At 63.9% G+C, this 16180-nt stretch overlaps 2 protein-coding genes across 2 annotated transcripts; both read right to left on the bottom strand.

Annotated features, from left to right (window-relative positions):
• Positions 1-271: 271 nt before the first annotated feature.
• Positions 272-9069, bottom strand: ETFB (electron transfer flavoprotein subunit beta; the record flags this gene model as incomplete). The annotated part of the gene is given in 8 exon segments (XM_080361551.1): positions 272-324; positions 382-641; positions 2233-2391; positions 3658-3720; positions 5068-5223; positions 6910-7010; positions 7013-7067; positions 9013-9069. Coding segments are annotated over 7 exon segments (765 nt in total). The 3' UTR covers positions 272-324; positions 382-467.
• Positions 9070-10848: 1779 nt separating this feature from the next.
• HAMP (hepcidin antimicrobial peptide) lies at positions 10849-12492 on the bottom strand. The gene is made up of 4 exons (XM_080361548.1): positions 12391-12492; positions 12076-12138; positions 11917-11979; positions 10849-11060 (listed from the first exon to the last, which is right to left on the bottom strand). The coding sequence occupies exons 1-4, from the start codon at positions 12469-12471 to the stop codon at positions 10968-10970; spliced, it is 300 nt and encodes a 99-aa protein (XP_080217674.1). The 5' UTR covers positions 12472-12492; the 3' UTR covers positions 10849-10967.
• Between the last annotated feature and the right edge of the window lie 3688 nt (positions 12493-16180).

Below are 16180 nucleotides of genomic sequence, written 5' to 3'. Positions count from 1 at the left end.
GAGGGTATCACGTGACTCCCGGACGCCTGGGTCCCTTGCAATAACTCGAAGCCTTGATGCAATTTCTGGCTTCTTGGGGCACTCCTGGGTCCCCTGAACGCCTGGGTCCCTCAGAACGCCTGGGTCCCTTCTTGGCAACATGGACCCAGGCGTCCGGGAGGGTATCACATGACTCCCGGACGCCTGGGTCCCTTGCAATAACTTGAATTCTTGATGCAATTTCTGGCTTCCTGGGGCACTCCTGGGTCCCCCGAACGCCTGGGTCCCTTCTTGGCAACATGGACCCAGGTGTCCGGGAAGGGACCCAGGCGTCCAGGAGGGGACCTAGGCGTCCGGGTGGGCATCACATGACTCCCGGACGCCTGGGTCCCTTGCAATAACTCAAATGCTCGCTGCAATATCTGCCTTCCTGGGGCACTCCTGGGTCCCCCGGACGCCTGGGTCCCCATTTGGGGGGGGAGGGGGGGTCAGATGCGGCCGCACTGCCTGAGTTTGTCCACCAGGGTGGTGACGTCATCCACGCGCTCCCCTCCCCCGCGCGCCGGCGGCTCCTCCAGCCCCAGCACGCGCAGGCGCGGGAGGGGCGGGGCCAAACCAAGCCCCGCCCACTCCACCACCTCCAGCGGCTTCTTCTTGGCTTTCTGCAACAGGGACCCAGGAGTGCCCCAGGGGACCCAGGAGTTCGGGAGGGACCCAGGAGTGCCCCAAGGGAACTAAGTGTTTGGGAGGGACCCAGGAGTGCCCCAGGGGAACCAGGAGTTCGGGAAGGGACCCAGGAGTGCCCCAGTGGACCCAGGAGTTCAGGAGGGACCCAGGAGTGCCCCAGGGAACCCAGGAGTTCGGGAGGGACCCAGGAGTGCCCCAAGGGAACTAAGTGTTTGGGAGGGACCCAGGAGTGCCCCATGGGACCCAGGAGTTCAGGAGGGACCCAGGAGTGCCCCAAAGGACCCAGGAGTTTGGGAGGGACCCAGGAGTTCAGGGAGGGACCCAGGAGTGCCCCAGGGGACCCAGGAGTTCAGGAGGGACCCAGGAGTTCAGGAGGGACCCAGGAGTGCCCCAAGGGAACTAGCTGTTTGGGAGGGACCCAGGAGTGCCCCAAGGGAACTAAGTGTTCGGGAGGGACCCAGGAGTTCGGGAGGGACCCAGGAGTGCCCCAGGGGAACTAAGTGTTCGGGACACACCCAGGAGTTCTGGAGGGACCCAGGAGTGCCCCAGAGGACCCAGGAGTACCCCAAGGGAACTAAGTGTTCGGGAGGGACCCAGGAGTTCTGGAGGGACCCAGGAGTGCCCCAAAGGACCCAGGAGTTGGAGAGGGACCCAGGAGTGCCCCAAGGGAACCCAGGAGTTGGAGAGGGACCCAGGAGTGCCCCAGGGGAACTAAGTGTTCGGGACGGACCCAGGAGTTCTGGAGGGACCCAGGAGTGCCCCAGGGGACCCAGGAGTACCCCAAGTGAACTAAGTGTTCGGGAGGGAACCAGGAGTTCGGGAGGGACCTAGGAGTGCCCCAAGGGAACTAAGCGTTCGGGAGGGACCCAGGAGTGCCCCATGGGACCCAGGAGTGCCCCAAGGGAACTAAGTGTTTGGGAGGGACCCAGGAGTGCCCCATGGGACCCAGGAGTGCCCCAAGGGAACTAGCTATTCGGGAGGGACCCAGGAGTGCCCCAAGGGAACTAAGTGTTTGGGAGGGACCCAGGAGTGCCCCAAGGGAACTAAGTGTTCGGGAGGGACCCAGGAGTTCGGGAGGGACCCAGGAGTTCGGGAGGGACCCAGGAGTGCCCCAAGGGAACTAGCTATTCGGGAGGGACCCAGGAGTGCCCCAAGGGAACTAAGTGTTCGGGAGGAACCCAGGAGTGCCCCAAGGGAACTAGCTATTTGGGAGGGACCCAGGAGTGCCCCAAGGGAACTAAGTGTTCGGGAGGGACCCAGGAGTTCGGGAGAGACCCAGGCGTGCCCCAGGGGACCCAGGAGTACCCCAAGGGAACTAGCTATTCGGGAGGGACCCAGGAGTGCCCCAAGGGAACTAAGTGTTCGGGAGGGACCCAGGAGTTCGGGAGAGACCCAGGCGTGCCCCAGGGGACCCAGGAGTACCCCAAGGGAACTAGCTATTCGGGAGGGACCCAGGAGTGCCCCAAGGGAACTAAGTGTTCGGGAGGGACCCAGGAGTTCGGGAGGGACCCAGGCGTGCCCCAGGGGACCCAGGAGTGCCCCAAGGGACCCAGGCGTGCGGCTCACCATGATGTTGGGCAGCGTGGCGTAGCGCGGCTCGTTGAGCCGCAGGTCGGCCGTGACCAGCGCGGGCAGGCGCAGCCGCAGCGTCTCCAGCCCCCCGTCCACCTCCCGCTGCACCCGCACGGACCCGGGTTCGAGCTCCACGTGCGACGCAAACGTGGCCTGGAACCAATACGGAATGGGGCCTTCCCAGTATGGACTGGGAGCTTCCCAGTATGAATGGGGACTCTCCCAGTATGGATTGGAGCTGCCCAGTATGGATTGGGGTCTTCCCAGTATGGATTAGGGCCCTTCCAGTATGGACTGGGAGCCACTCAGTATGAATGGGGACTCTCCCAGTATGGACTGGGAGCCGCCCAGTATGGACTGGGAGCATCGCAGTATGGACTGGGAGCATCCCAGTATGGATTGGAGCCCTCCCAGTATAGATTGGAGCCGCCCAGTATGGAATGGGAGCTTCCCAGTATGGATTGGGGCTGCCCAGTATGGAATGGAAGCTTCCCAGTATGGACTGGGAGCTTCCCAGTATGAATGGGGACTCTCCCAGTATGGATTGGGAGCTTCCCAGTATGGACTGGGAGCTTCCCAGTATGGATTGGAGCCCTCCCAGTATAGATTGGAGCCGCCCAGTATGAATTGGGAGCTTCCCAGTGTGGAATGGGGACTCTCCCAGTATGGATTGGAGCTGCCCAGTATGGATTGGAGGCACCCAGTATGAATGGGGAACCTCCCAATATGAATGGGGACTCTCCCAGTATGAATGGGGAACCTCCCAGTATGAATGGGGACTCTCCCAGTATGGATTGAAGCTGCCCAGTATGGATTGGGGTCTTCCCAGTATGGAATGAGGTCTTCCCAGTATGGATTGGGAGCTTCCCAGTATGAATGGGGACTCTTCCAGTACGGATTGGAGCTGCCCAGTATGGATTGGGGTCTTCCCAGTATGGACTGGGAGCTTCCCAGTATGGATTAGAGCCCTCCCAGTATGAACTGGAGCCTTCCCAGTATGGAATGGAGCCCTCCCAGTATGAACTGCATCCCCTCACCAATCCCTACAGCAACGCGAGGGGGAATATATCCCACAACCCCCCGCTTTAGGGGTGGATATATCCCACAACCCCCCGCTTTAGGGGTGGATATATCCCACAACCCCCCGCGGTATGGGGTGACTAGATCCCACAACCCCCCGCTTTAGGGGGATATATCCCACAACCCCCCGCGGTAGAGGTGACTATATCCCACAACCCCCCGCGCTAGGGGGTGGATACATCCCACAACCCCCCGCTTTAGGGGTGGATATATCCCACAACCCCCCGCTTTAGGGGTGGATATATCCCACAACCCCCCGCGCTAGGGGGGGGACTATATCCCACAACCCCCCGCGCTAGGGGGTGGATACATCCCACAACCCACCGCGGCGGCGCCCACCTGCGGCCAGTCCAACATGGCGGCGAGGATCTGCCCCGTCTGGTTACAATCGTCATCGATGGCCTGGAATAAAACACATATAGCGGACATATGGGTGACATATAGGGACTATAGAGGACATATAGGGGCTATAGGGGTCATACAGGGGCTATAGGGGACACAGGAAAGACCCCGGGGCCTGTGGGGCCTGTTGGGACCTATTGGCGCCTCTCTATGGTCTCTGTGCGTCTCTATGGTTCCCCATGGGTCCCCATTGGTCTCTATGGGTCCCTATGGGGCTCTATGGGTCCATAGGGGTCTCTATGGGTCCATAGGGGTCCACACACCCACCTGCTTGCCCAGGATGACCAGCTGAGGTCTCTCTCCATGGGGTCTCTATAGGTCTTCATAGCGCTCTGTGGGTCTCTATGGGTCTCTATATCTCTCTATATAGATCTCTATGGGTCTCTATATAGATCTCTATAGGTCTCCATGGGTCTCTATATCTATATACATCTCTATGGGTCTCTATACAGATCTCTATAGGTCTCTATGGGTCTCCATATTTCTCTATATGGGTCTCTATGGGTCTCTATATCTCTCTATATAGATCTCTATGGGTCTCTATGGGTCCCCATTGGTCTCTATGGGTCCCTAGGGCTCTATAGGGCTCTATAGGGGTCCATAGGGGTCCACATACCCACCTGCTTGCCCAGGATGACCAGCTAGGGTCTCTCTCTATGGGGTCTCTATGGATCTCTATGAGTCCCCATTATTCTCTACGGGTCTCTATGGGTCCCCATTGTTCTCTATTGTTCCCTATGGGTCTATAGGGCTCTATAGGGGTCCATAGGGCTCTATAGGGGTCCATAGGGGTCCATACACTCACCTGCTTGCCCAGGATGACCAGCTGGGGTCTCTCTCTATGGGGTCTCTACATCTCTGTATAGATCTCTATGGGTCCCTATGGGTCTCTATGGGTCCCCATTGTTCTCTATGGTTCCCTATGGGTCTATAGGGCTCTATAGGGGTCCATAGGGCTCTATAGGGGTCCATGGGGGTCCATACACCCACCTGCTTGCCCAGTATGACCAGCTGGAGTCTCTCTCTATGGGGTCTCTATGGGTTTCTATGGGTCCCCATTGGTCTCTATGGGTCCCCATTGTTCTCTATGGTTCCCTATGGGTCCATAGGGCTCTATAGGGGTCCATGGGGTTCCATACACCCACCTGCTTGCCCAGTATGACCAGCTGGGGTCTCTATATCTCTCTATACAGATCTCTATGGGTCTCTATGAGTCCCCATTGGTCTCCATTGGTCTCTATGGGTCCATAGGGGTCTCTATGGGTCCACAGGGGTCTATAGGGGTCCATAGGGGCCCATAGGGCTCTATAGGGGTCCATAGGGGTCCATAGGGGTCCACACACCCACCTGCTTGCCCAGGATGACCAGCTGGGGCTTCTCTTTGGCCACCACGGCCCCCAGCGCGGCCGCCACCTCGCGGGGCCCCGGCGGCCCCTCCCCCTCCCGCAGCTGCACCAGCACCGCGCGGTCGGCCCCGAGCGCCAGCGCCGCCCGCAGCGTCTCCTGACGGACGGACGGACACGCGGACAGGTCAGGGACACACGGACGGACACATACGGACGGGTTACAGGCAGCCCGGGGACCCAGGAGTGCCCCGGGGGACCCAGGAGTTCGGGGGAGGGACCCAGGAGTGCCCCAAGGGAAGGGCAGTACACGGCGCCCCCTGGTGGATGAATGGGGACAGCACAGGGGAGGGGGGATGCAGGTGTATGGGGGGGACCCAGGAGTTCGGGAGGGACCCAGGAGTGCCCCAAGGGACCCAGGAGTCCGGGGAGAGGACCCAGGAATGCCCCAAGGGACCCAGGAGTTCGGGAGGGACCCAGGAGTGAAGGGAGGGACCCAGGAGTGCCCCGAGCGCCAGCGCCACCCGCAGCGTCTCCTGACGGACGGACGGACACGCGGACAGGTCAGGGACACACGGACGGACACATACGGACGGGTTACAGGCAGCCCGGGGACCCAGGAGTGCCCCGGGGGACCCAGGAGTTCGGGGGAGGGACCCAGGAGTGCCCCAAGGGAAGGGCAGTACACGGCGCCCCCTGGTGGATGAATGGGGACAGCACAGGGGAGGGGGGATGCAGGTGTATGGGGGGGACCCAGGAGTTCGGGAGGGACCCAGGAGTGCCCCAAGGGACCCAGGAGTCCGGGGAGAGACCCAGGAGTTTGGGAGAGGACCCAGGAATGCCCCAGGGGACCCAGGAGTTCGGGAGGGACCCAGGAGTGAAGGGAGGGACCCAGGAGTGCCCCGAGCGCCAGCGCCGCCCGCAGCGTCTCCTGACGGACGGACGGACACGTGGACAGGTCAGGGACACACGGACGGACACATACGGACGGGTTACAGGCAGCCCGGGGACCCAGGAGTGCCCCGGGGGACCCAGGAGTTCGGGGAGGGACCCAGGCGTTTAGGAGGGACCCAGGAGTGCCCCGAGGGACCCAAGCGTGCCCCGAGGGACCCAGGCTTTCAGGAGGGACCCAGGAGTGCCCCAAGGGACCCAGGAGTTCAGGAGAGACCCAGGCATGCCCCAAGACTTCAGGAGGGACCCAGACTTTTGGGAGGGACCCAGGAGTGCCCCAAGGGACCCAGGTGTTTGGGAGGGACCCAGGCGGTGGGAGGGACCCAGGCGTGCCCTGAGGAACCCAGGAGGGACCCAGGAGTTCAGGAGGGACCCAGGAGCACCCTAAGGGACCCAGGCATGCCCCAAGGGACCCAGGCGTTCAGGAAAGACCCAGGCTTTCAGGAGGGACCCAGGAGTGCCCCAAGGGACCTAGGCTTTCAGTAGGGACCCAGGAGTGCCCCAAGGGACGCAGGTGTGTCCCAAGGGACCCAGGAGTTCAGGAGGGACCCAGGAGTGCCCCAAGGGACCCAGGCTTTCGGAAGGGACCCAGGAGTGCCCCAAGGGACCCAGGTGTGTCCCAAGGGACCCAGGAGTTCAGGAGGGACCCAGGAGTTCGGGCGGGACCCAGGTGTACTCCAAGGGACCCAGGAGTTCAGGAGGGACCTAGGCGTTCGGGAGGGACCCAGGCGTGCTCCGAGGGACCCAGGCTTTCGGGAGGGACCCAGGAGTGCCCCAAGGGACCCAGGAGTGCCCCAAGGGACCCAGGCTTTCAGGAGGGACCAGGCTTTCGAGAGGGACCCAGGAGTGCCCAAGGGACCCAGGAGTGCCCCAAGGGACCCCGGCGTGCCCGTACCTGGCAGGCGGCGGTGCCCACGCTGACGGCCAGCACCGAGGCGGCCGCCCCGCGCTCCCGCAGCCGCACGGCCTCCTCCAGCGCGATCTCGCAGAACGGTTCATGGCGTGCTTGACGCCCTGGCTCTGCACCGCCGCCCCGCCCGGCGCCACGCGCACCTGCGGACCCAGGAGTGCCCCAGGGGACCCAGGAGTTCGGGGAGGGACCCAAGAGTTCGGGGAAGGGGACCCCAGGAGTGCCCCAGCAGGGACCCAGGGGAAGGGTAGTACATGGTGCCCCTGGTGCATGAATAGGGGACAGCACAGGGGGAGGAGGACCCAGGTGTATGGGGAGGGACCCAGGAGTTCGGGAGGGACCCAGGAGTGCCCCAGCAGGGACCCAGGGGAAGGGTAGTAGACAGTGCCCCCCAGTGGACAAACAGGGACAGCACAGGGGGAGTGGGGATGCAGGTGTATGGGGAGGGACCAGGAGTTCGGGAGGGACCCAGGAGTGCCCCTGGGGACCTAGGGAGTTCGAGAGGGACCCAGGAGTGCCCCAAGGGACCCAGGAGTTTGGGGAGGGACCCAGGAGTTCGGGGGAAGGGACCCAGGAGTGCCCCAAGGGAAGAGTAGTACAGGGCGCCCCCTGGTGGATGAATGGGGACAGCACAGGGGGAGGGGGGATGCAGGTGTATGGGGGGGACCCAGGAGTTCAGGAGGGACCCAGGAGTGCCCCTGGGGACCTAGGAGTTTGGGAGGGACCCAGGAGTGCCCCGAGGGACCCAGGAGTGCCCCAGGGGAAGGGCAGTACACGGTGCCCCCTGGTGGATGAATGGGGACAGCACAGGGGGAGTGGGGATGTAAGAGTATGGGGAGGAGCTAAATAGGGGACCCAGGAGTTCGGGAGGGACCCAGGAGTTCGGGGAGGGGACCCAGGAGTGCCCCAAAGGAGACAGGAGTTAGGGGAGGGACCCAGGAGTGCCCCGGGGGACCCAGGAGTTCGGGAAGGGGGCCCCAAAATCCATAGACCACAATAGAAAACCAACAGCAATTTAGGAGGGGACCCAGGAGTGCCCCAAAGTATCCAGGGGTTCAGGGGGGACCCAGGCGTTCGGGAGGGACCCAGGAGTGCCCCAAGGAACCCAGGAGTTCGGGGGGGGACCCAGGAGTTCGGGGGGGACCCAGGAGTTCGGGGGGGACCCAGGAGTGCCCCAAGGTACCCAGGGGTTCAGTGGGGACCCAGGCGTTCGGGAGGGACCCAGGAGTGCCCCAAGGAACCCAGGAGTTCGGAAGGGACCCAGGAGTGCCCCAGGGGACCCAGGAGTTCGGGGGGGACCCAGGAGTGCCCCAAGGAACCCACGAGTTCAGGGGGGACCCAGGAGTTCGGAAGGGACCCAGGAGTGCCCCAAGGAACCCAGGAGTTCAGGGGGGACCAGGAGTTCGGGGGGGACCCAGAGTTCCGGGGGGGACCCAGGAGTTCAGAGGGGACCCAGGACTGCCCCAAGGAACCCAGGAGTTCGGGGGGGACCCAGGAGTGCCCCAAGGAACCCAGGAGTTCGGGGGGGACCCAGGAGTTCGGAAGGGACCCAGGAGTGCCCCAAGGTACCCAGGGGTTCAGTGGGGACCCAGGCGTTCGGGAGGGACCCAGGAGTGCCCCAAGGGACCCAGGAGTTCGGGGGGATCCAGGAGTTCGGGAGGGACCCAGGAGTGCCCCAAGGAACCCAGGAGTTCGGGGGGGACCCAGGAGTTCGGGAGGGACCCAGGAGTTCGGGAGGGACCCAGGAGTGCCCCAAGGGACCCAGGAGTTCGGGGGGGGACCCAGGAGTTCGGAAGGGACCCAGGAGTGCCCCAAGGAACCCACGACTTCAGGGGGGACCCAGGAGTTCGGAAGGGACCCAGGAGTGCCCCAAGGAACCCCAGGAGTTCCGGGGGGACCCAGGAGTTCGGGGGGGACCCAGGAGTGCTCCAAGGAACCCAGGAGTTCGGGGGGGACCCAGGAGTTCGGAAGGGACCCAGGAGTGCCCCAAGGGACCCAGGAGTTCGGGACGACCCAGGAGTTCGGAAGGGATCCAGGAGTGCCCCAAGGGACCCAGGAGTTCGGGGGGACCCAGGCGTCCGGCCGTACCTTGACCGCGAAGTCGATGACCCGCTTCACCCCGACCAGAACCTTCAGCGCCGCCATTGCTGCTCTGGCCACGCCCCCCCGCGCGCAAACCACGCCCCTCAAACCACGCCCACCGGGCACGCAGGCCACGCCCCCTCCGGCTCAGAGCTGCGCTCGGACGCCTGGGTCCCTCCCAGAGTTCCTGGGTCCCCTATTTGCATCCCGCCCCGAACTCCTGGGTCCTCCCCGAACGCCTGGGTCCCTATTTGGGTCCCTATTTGGGTCCCCCCCGAACTCCTGGGTCCCTGTTTGGGTCCCCCCCGAACGCCTGGGTCCCTCCCCGAACTCCTGGGTCCCCTATTTGCATCCCGCCCCGAACTCCTGGGTCCCCCCCGAAAACTCCATATCAGGGATCTCCCGAACTCCTGGGTCCCCTCCCGAACTCCTGGGTCCCCTCCGGAACGCCTGGGTCCCTCCCCGAACTCCTGGGTCCCTATTTGGGTCCCTCCCGCACTCCTGGGTCCTTCCCCCAAAAACTCCATATCAGGGACCTTCCGGACACCTGGGTCCCCCCCGAACGCCTGGGTCCCTATTTGTGTCCCTCCCGAACTCCTGGGTCCGCCCCAAACTCCTGGGTTCCCATATGGGTCTCTCCCGAACTCCTGGGTCCTTCCCCCAAAAACTCCATATCAGGGACCTCCCGGACACCTGGGTCCCTCCCGAACGCCTGGGTCCCTATTTGTGTCCCTCCCGAACTCCTGGGTCCCTCCCGAACTCCTGGGTCCGCCCCAAACTCCTGGGTCCCCTATATGGGTCCCTCCCGAACTCCTGGGTCCTTGTTCCGAAACTCCATATCAGGGACCTCCCGGACACCTGGGTCCCTCCCGAACTCCTGGGTCCCTATTTGGGTCCCCCCGGAATGCCTGGGTCCCCCCGAACTCCTGGGTCCCCCATATGGGTCCCTCCCGAACTCCTGGGTCCTTCCCACGAAAACTCCATATCAAGGACCTTCCGGACACCTGGGTCCCCCCCGAACGCTGGGTCCCTATTTGTGTCCCTCCCGAACTCCTGGGTCCGCCTCGAACTCCTGGGTCCCCTATATGGGTCTCTCCCGAACTCCTGGGTCCTTGTTCCGAAAACTCCATATCAGGGACCTCCCGGACACCTGGGTCCCCTCCCGAACTCTTGGGTCCCTGTTTGGGACCCTCCCGAACTCTTGCATCCCCTCCGGACGCCTGGGTCCCTCCCCGAACTCCTGGGTCCCTATTTGGGTCCCCCTCGAACTCCTGGGTCCCCCCTGAAAACTCCATATCAGGGACCTCCCGAACTCCTGGGTCCCTATTTGGGGTCCCTCCCAAACGTCTAGGTCCTCCCCGAACTCCTGGGTCCCCCATATGGGTCCCCCCCGAACTCCTGGGTCCTCCCCGAACTCCTGGGTCCTCCTCGAACTCCTGCGTCCCTTCCGATCTCCTGGGTCCCCTCCCGGACGCCTGGGTCCCTCCGGCACTCCTGGGTCCTCCCCGAACTCCTGGGTCCCCCCCGAACTCCTGGGTCCCCTATATGGGTCCCTCCCGAACTCCTGGGTCCCCCCCCCGAAAACTCCATATCAGGGGCCTCCCGAACTCCTGGATCCCCCCGAACGCCTGGGTCCCCTATTTCAGTCTCTCCCGAACTCCTGGGTCCCCTATTTGGGTCCCCCCCCCGAACTCCTGGGTCCCTCCCGAACTCCTGGGTCCCCATTCATATAAAACTCCACTTTATTCCATTACATCCAATAAATAGGGGAGGGGGCGTGGTTTGCCAATCACGTGCCGCAGCGGCAACCCCATCCTGGGCGCCGATTGGTGCATCCCGCCCAGGAGGGGCGTGGTTTGCATACATCACATGCTTCAGCAGCACCCGCCCCCCCCACGGGCGCTGATTGGTGGATGGGGGCGGCGGGCCGGGAACGGCGGGCGCTGATTGGCCGGCGCGGGTCACGTGCGGCAGCAGAGGCCGCAGCCGCGGTTGGCGCAGCAGCCGCAGCAGAAGGAGCAGACGGGGAAGTGGGAGCTGTGGCGGCGGGAACGCTGTGAAAATGGGGAGAAATGAGGAGAAATGGGGCGAAAAGGGGGCAGCCGGACGCCTGGGTCCCTCCCTGGATCGCCTGGGTTCAGCCCCGAACGCCTGGGTCCCTCCCGGACGCCTGGGTCCCTCCAAAAGCCACATAGCAGGGGCCTCCCGAACGCCTGGGTCCCTCCCCGAACGGCTTGGGGCCATTGGGGCACTCCTGGGTCCCTCCCGAAAGCTTTGGGTCTATTGGGGCACTCCTGGGTCCCTCCCCGAACGGCTTGGGTCCATTGGGGCACTCCTGGGTCCCTCCCGAACTCCTGGGTCCCTCCTGAACACCTTGGGGCCATTGGGGCACTCCTGGGTCCCTCCCGAAAGCTTTGGGTCCATTGGGGCATTCCTGGGTCCATTGGGGCACTCCTGGGTCCCTCCCAAACGCCTTGGGTCCATTGGGGCACTCCTGGGTCCCTCCCGGACACCTGGGTCCCTCCCCGAACGCCTGGGTCCATTGGGGCACTCCTGGGTCCCTCCCGAACTCCTGGGTCCCTCCCCGAATGCCTGGGTCCATTGGGGCACTCCTGGGTCCCTCCCGAAAGCTTTGGGTCCATTGGGGCATTCCTGGGTCCATTGGGGCACTCCTGGGTCCCTCCCGAACGCCTTGGGCCCATTGGGGCACTCCTGGGTCCCTCACGGACACCTGGGTCCCTCCCCGAACGCCTGGGTCCATTGGAGCACTCCTGGGTCCCTCCCGAACGCCTTGGGTCCATTGGGGCACTCCTGGGTCCCTCCCAAACGCCTGGGTCCTCCCCGAACTCCTGGGCCCATTGGGGCACTCCTGGGTCCCTCCCGAACGCCTGGGTCCCTCCCCAGACTCACCTTCCCCTCCCCCACCCGCTTTGGGGGTGACACGTTGAGCAGCGACACGAAGGGGGAGGGAACCTGTGGGGGGAGGGGAGACGGATGAGACCCCCCCCGGACGCCTGGGTCCCCTCCCGGACGCCTGGGTCCCCCCCCCCGGACGCCTGGGTCCCTCACCTGCCCATCCCCCATCCGGGCTGGGGGTCGCGGGTCCAACGATGAGTCAGGGGGGAGGGAAACCTGGCGGGGGGGAGGGGAAAGGGGGGTGATGCTCCCGGACTCCTGGGTCCCTCCCGAACTCCTGGGTCCCCGGGGCACTCCTGGGTCCCTCCGAACTCCTGGGTCCCCTCTCCCGAACTCCTGGGTCCCTGGGGCACTCCTGGGTCCCCTCCCCGCACTCCTGGGTCCCTCCCGAACTCCTGGGTTCCCTGGGGCACTCCTGGGTCCCTCTCCGAACTCCTGGGTTCCCTGGGGCACTCCTGGGTCCCTCACCGCGTTCCCGCTCTCCACCAGCAGGAGGAGGAGGATGATGCTGAGCCCGATGACGTCACGGGAGTCACGTGTCATCTTCATCCCGCCTTTGGGGCTTTTCCCGCCACCTCGTGCCCCATTTAAACCCCCCGGAGCCCCTCCCCCCCCCACCCCTCCCCCGCCCCTCCCCCCACCCCCCCCCCCACCCCCCCCACCCCCCCCAAGGGGCCGTTTCCGGGATGTGACCCAGATTTGGGTGGAAAAACGCCAAGTTTGGGGCAGGTGATGGGGAAATGAGGGGACCCAGGAGTTCTGAGGGACCCAGGCGTTCGGGAGGGACCCAGGAGTTCAGGGACATGGGTTTGGAGGACCCAGGAGTACCCCAAGGGACCCAGGAGTTTGGGGATCCCCCCCCCCCCCCCCATCACCACCCACATAGGGGACCCAGGCGTCCGGGAGGGACCCAGGCGTCCGGGAGACCCTCCCCTATAAGGGACCCAGGCGTTCGGGGCCTCCCCATCATCCTCGTCCAATAGGGGACCCAGGCGTCCGGGAGGGACCCAGGCATCCGGGACCCCCCCATTGTCACCATCCAATAGGGGACCCAGGCGTCCGGGAGGGACCCAGGCATCCGGGACCCCCCCCATCCCCCACTCCCATAAGGGACCCAGGCATCTGGGACCCCCCCATCCCCCACTCCCATAGGGGACCCAGGCATCCGGGGACCCCCCCATCCCCCAATCCCATAGGGGACCCAGGCGTTCGGGACTCCTCCCATCCCCCACTCCCATAAGGGACCCAAGTGTCCGGGGGGGGGACCCAGGCATCCAGAGGGGGGTCCCTCCTCCCTTGGCAAGGGGACCCAGGCATCCGGGGGGGGGGACCCAGGCGTCCAGGGGGGGGTCCCTCCCCCCTTGGCAAGGGGACCCAGGCGTCCGGGTGTCGCCGATGCTGTTTGTTGTCCCCTCGTCCCCTCCCCGAGGTCACCCCGGGGGCAGACCTGGAGGCGCCAGCATGGGGACATGGGGACATGGGGACAGACAGAGGGACATGGGGACAGACACGGGGACATTGGGACATGGGGACAGACAGAGGGACATGGGGACATGGGGACAGACAGAGGGACACTGGGACAGACATGGGGACATTGTGATATGGGGACATTGGGACAGACAGGGGGACATTGGGACATGGGGACATTGGGACATGGGGACAGACATGGGGACATGGGGACAGACAGGGGGACATGGGGACATTGGGACAGACAGAGAGACATGGGGACATGGGGACATGGGGATATGGGGACAGACAGGGGGACATGGGGACATTGTGACATTGGGACAGACAGGGGGACATTGGGACAGACATGGGGACATTAGGGACATGGGGACACACAGGGGGACATTGGGACATGGGGACATTGGGACATGGGGACAGACATGGGGACATGGGGACAGACAGGGGGACATGGGGACATTGTGACAGACATGGGGATATGGGGATAGACAGGGGGACATTGGGACAGACAGAGGGACATGGGGACACTGGGATATGGGGACATTGGGACAGACATGGGGACATGGGGACAGACATGGGGACATTGTGATATGGGGACATTGGGACAGACAGGGGGACATTGAGACATGGGGACATTGGGACATGGGGACAGACAGAGGGACATGGGGACATTGGGACAGACAGAGGGACATTGGGGACAGACATGGGGACATTGGGACAGACATGGGGACATGGGGACATTGGGACAGACAGAGGGACATGGTGACATTGGGATATGGGGACATTGGGACAGACATGGGGACATGGGGACAGACATGGGGACATGGGACACTGGGACATGGGGACAGACATGGGGACATTGGGATAGACAGGGGGACATTGGGACATGGGGACATTGGGACATTGGGACAGACATGGGGACATGGGGACAGACAGAGGGACATGGGGACAGACAGGGGGACATGGGGACATTGGGACAGACATGGGGACATGGGGACAGACAGAGGGACATGGGGACATTGGGAGATGGGGACATTGGATAGACAGGGGGACATGGGGACATTGGGACAGACAGAGGGACATTGGGACATGGGGACATTGGGATAGACATGGGGACATTGGGACATGGGGACATTGGGACAGACAGAGGGACATTGGGACACGGGGACATTGGGATAGACATGGGGACATTGGGACATGGGGACATTGGGACAGACATGGGGACATTGGGACAGACAGAGGGACATGGGGACATGGGGACAGACATGGGGACGTTGGGACATGAGGACATGGGGGGTGATGGTGACAATTGCGACACGGGTGGCGACAGCCGGACGGGCCCGGCCCACGGGGGTCAGAGGTCACCCGGACGCCTGGGTCCCCACCCCCCCACCCCCACCCCGAACTCCTGGGTCCTTCCCGGACGCCTGGGTCCTTCCCAGCACTCCTGGGTCCTCCCCCTATAATCCCTTTCCCGAACTCCTAGATTCCTTTGGGCACTCCTGGGTCCCTTGGGGCACTCCTGGGTCCCTCCTGAACTCCTGGGTCCCTTGGGGCACTCCTGGGTCCCCCCAAACTCCTGTGTCCCTTGGGGCATTCCTGGGTCCCTTGGGGCACTCCTGGGTCCCCCCAAACTCCTGTGTCCCTTGGGGCATTCCTGGGTCCCTTGGGGCACTCCTAGGTCCCCCCAAACTCCTGTGTCCCTTGGGGCACTCCTGGGTCCCTTGGGGCACTCCTGGGTCCCCCCAAACTCCTGTGTCCCTTGGGGCATTCCTGGGTCCCTTGGGGCACTCCTGGGTCCCCCCAAACTCCTGTGTCCCTTGGGGCATTCCTGGGTCCCTTGGGGCACTCCTGGGTCCCCCCAAACTCCTGTGTCCCTTGGGGCATTCCTGGGTCCCTTGGGGCACTCCTGGGTCCCCCCAAACTCCTGTGTCCCTTGGGGCATTCCTGGGTCCCTTGGGGCACTCCTGGGTCCCCCCAAACTCCTGTGTCCCTTGGGGCATTCCTGGGTCCCTTGGGGCACTCCTGGGTCCTCCCAAACTCCTGTGTCCCTTGGGGCATTCCTGGGTCCCTTGGGGTACTCCTGGGTCCCCCTGAACTCCAGAACCCCTGGGTCCATCCCGAACTCCTGAGTCCCCCCAAACTCCTGGGTCCCTTGGGGCATTCCTGGGTCCCTCCATCACTTTCCCCCCCCCCCCAAACCACCAAACTTTCACTTTTTTGCCTCTTTTTCCACCTTTTTGGGGGTTTCCCGGGCGGCCCCTCCCCCACCCCCCCCCCGCCCCTCCCCCCACCCCCACCCCCCTCCCCCCCCCAAACCCCCCCACGCGCTGTGGGGGGGGGAGGGGGAGCAGCCGCCCCTCCCCCACCCCTGGCGGTACAAAACAATAATTAATTAATTACAATAACGTTAATTACAAAGAGGGGGGTGGGGATGGGGGGAGGGACACAATGGGGGACACTAATGGGTGGGGGAGGGGATTCCTGGGGGGAGGGGGTTCCCCAAAGTAAGGGGGGAGGGGGCCCCCCCCCCCCGAACTCCTGGGTCCCTCCCAAATTCCTGGGTTTCTTGGGGCACTCCTGGGTCCATCTCGGATCTTTCCTGAACTCCTGGGTTTCTTGGGGCACTCCTGGGTCCCTCCTGGATTCCTGGGTCCCTTGGGGCACTCCTGGGTCCCTTGGGGCATTCCTGGGTCCCTTGGGGCACTCCTGGGTCCCTCCTGAACTCCAGGATCCCCTGGGGCATTCCTGGGTCCCTTGGGGTACTCCTGGGTCCCTCCCCGAACTCCTGGGT

This window comes from Nesoenas mayeri (genome assembly GCF_963082525.1).
Source record: "Nesoenas mayeri genome assembly, chromosome: 33".
Taxonomy (NCBI): Eukaryota; Metazoa; Chordata; class Aves; order Columbiformes; family Columbidae; genus Nesoenas; species Nesoenas mayeri.
Note: the sequence above shows the minus strand (reverse complement) of the source record. Positions and strands in the feature narration are given on the sequence as shown.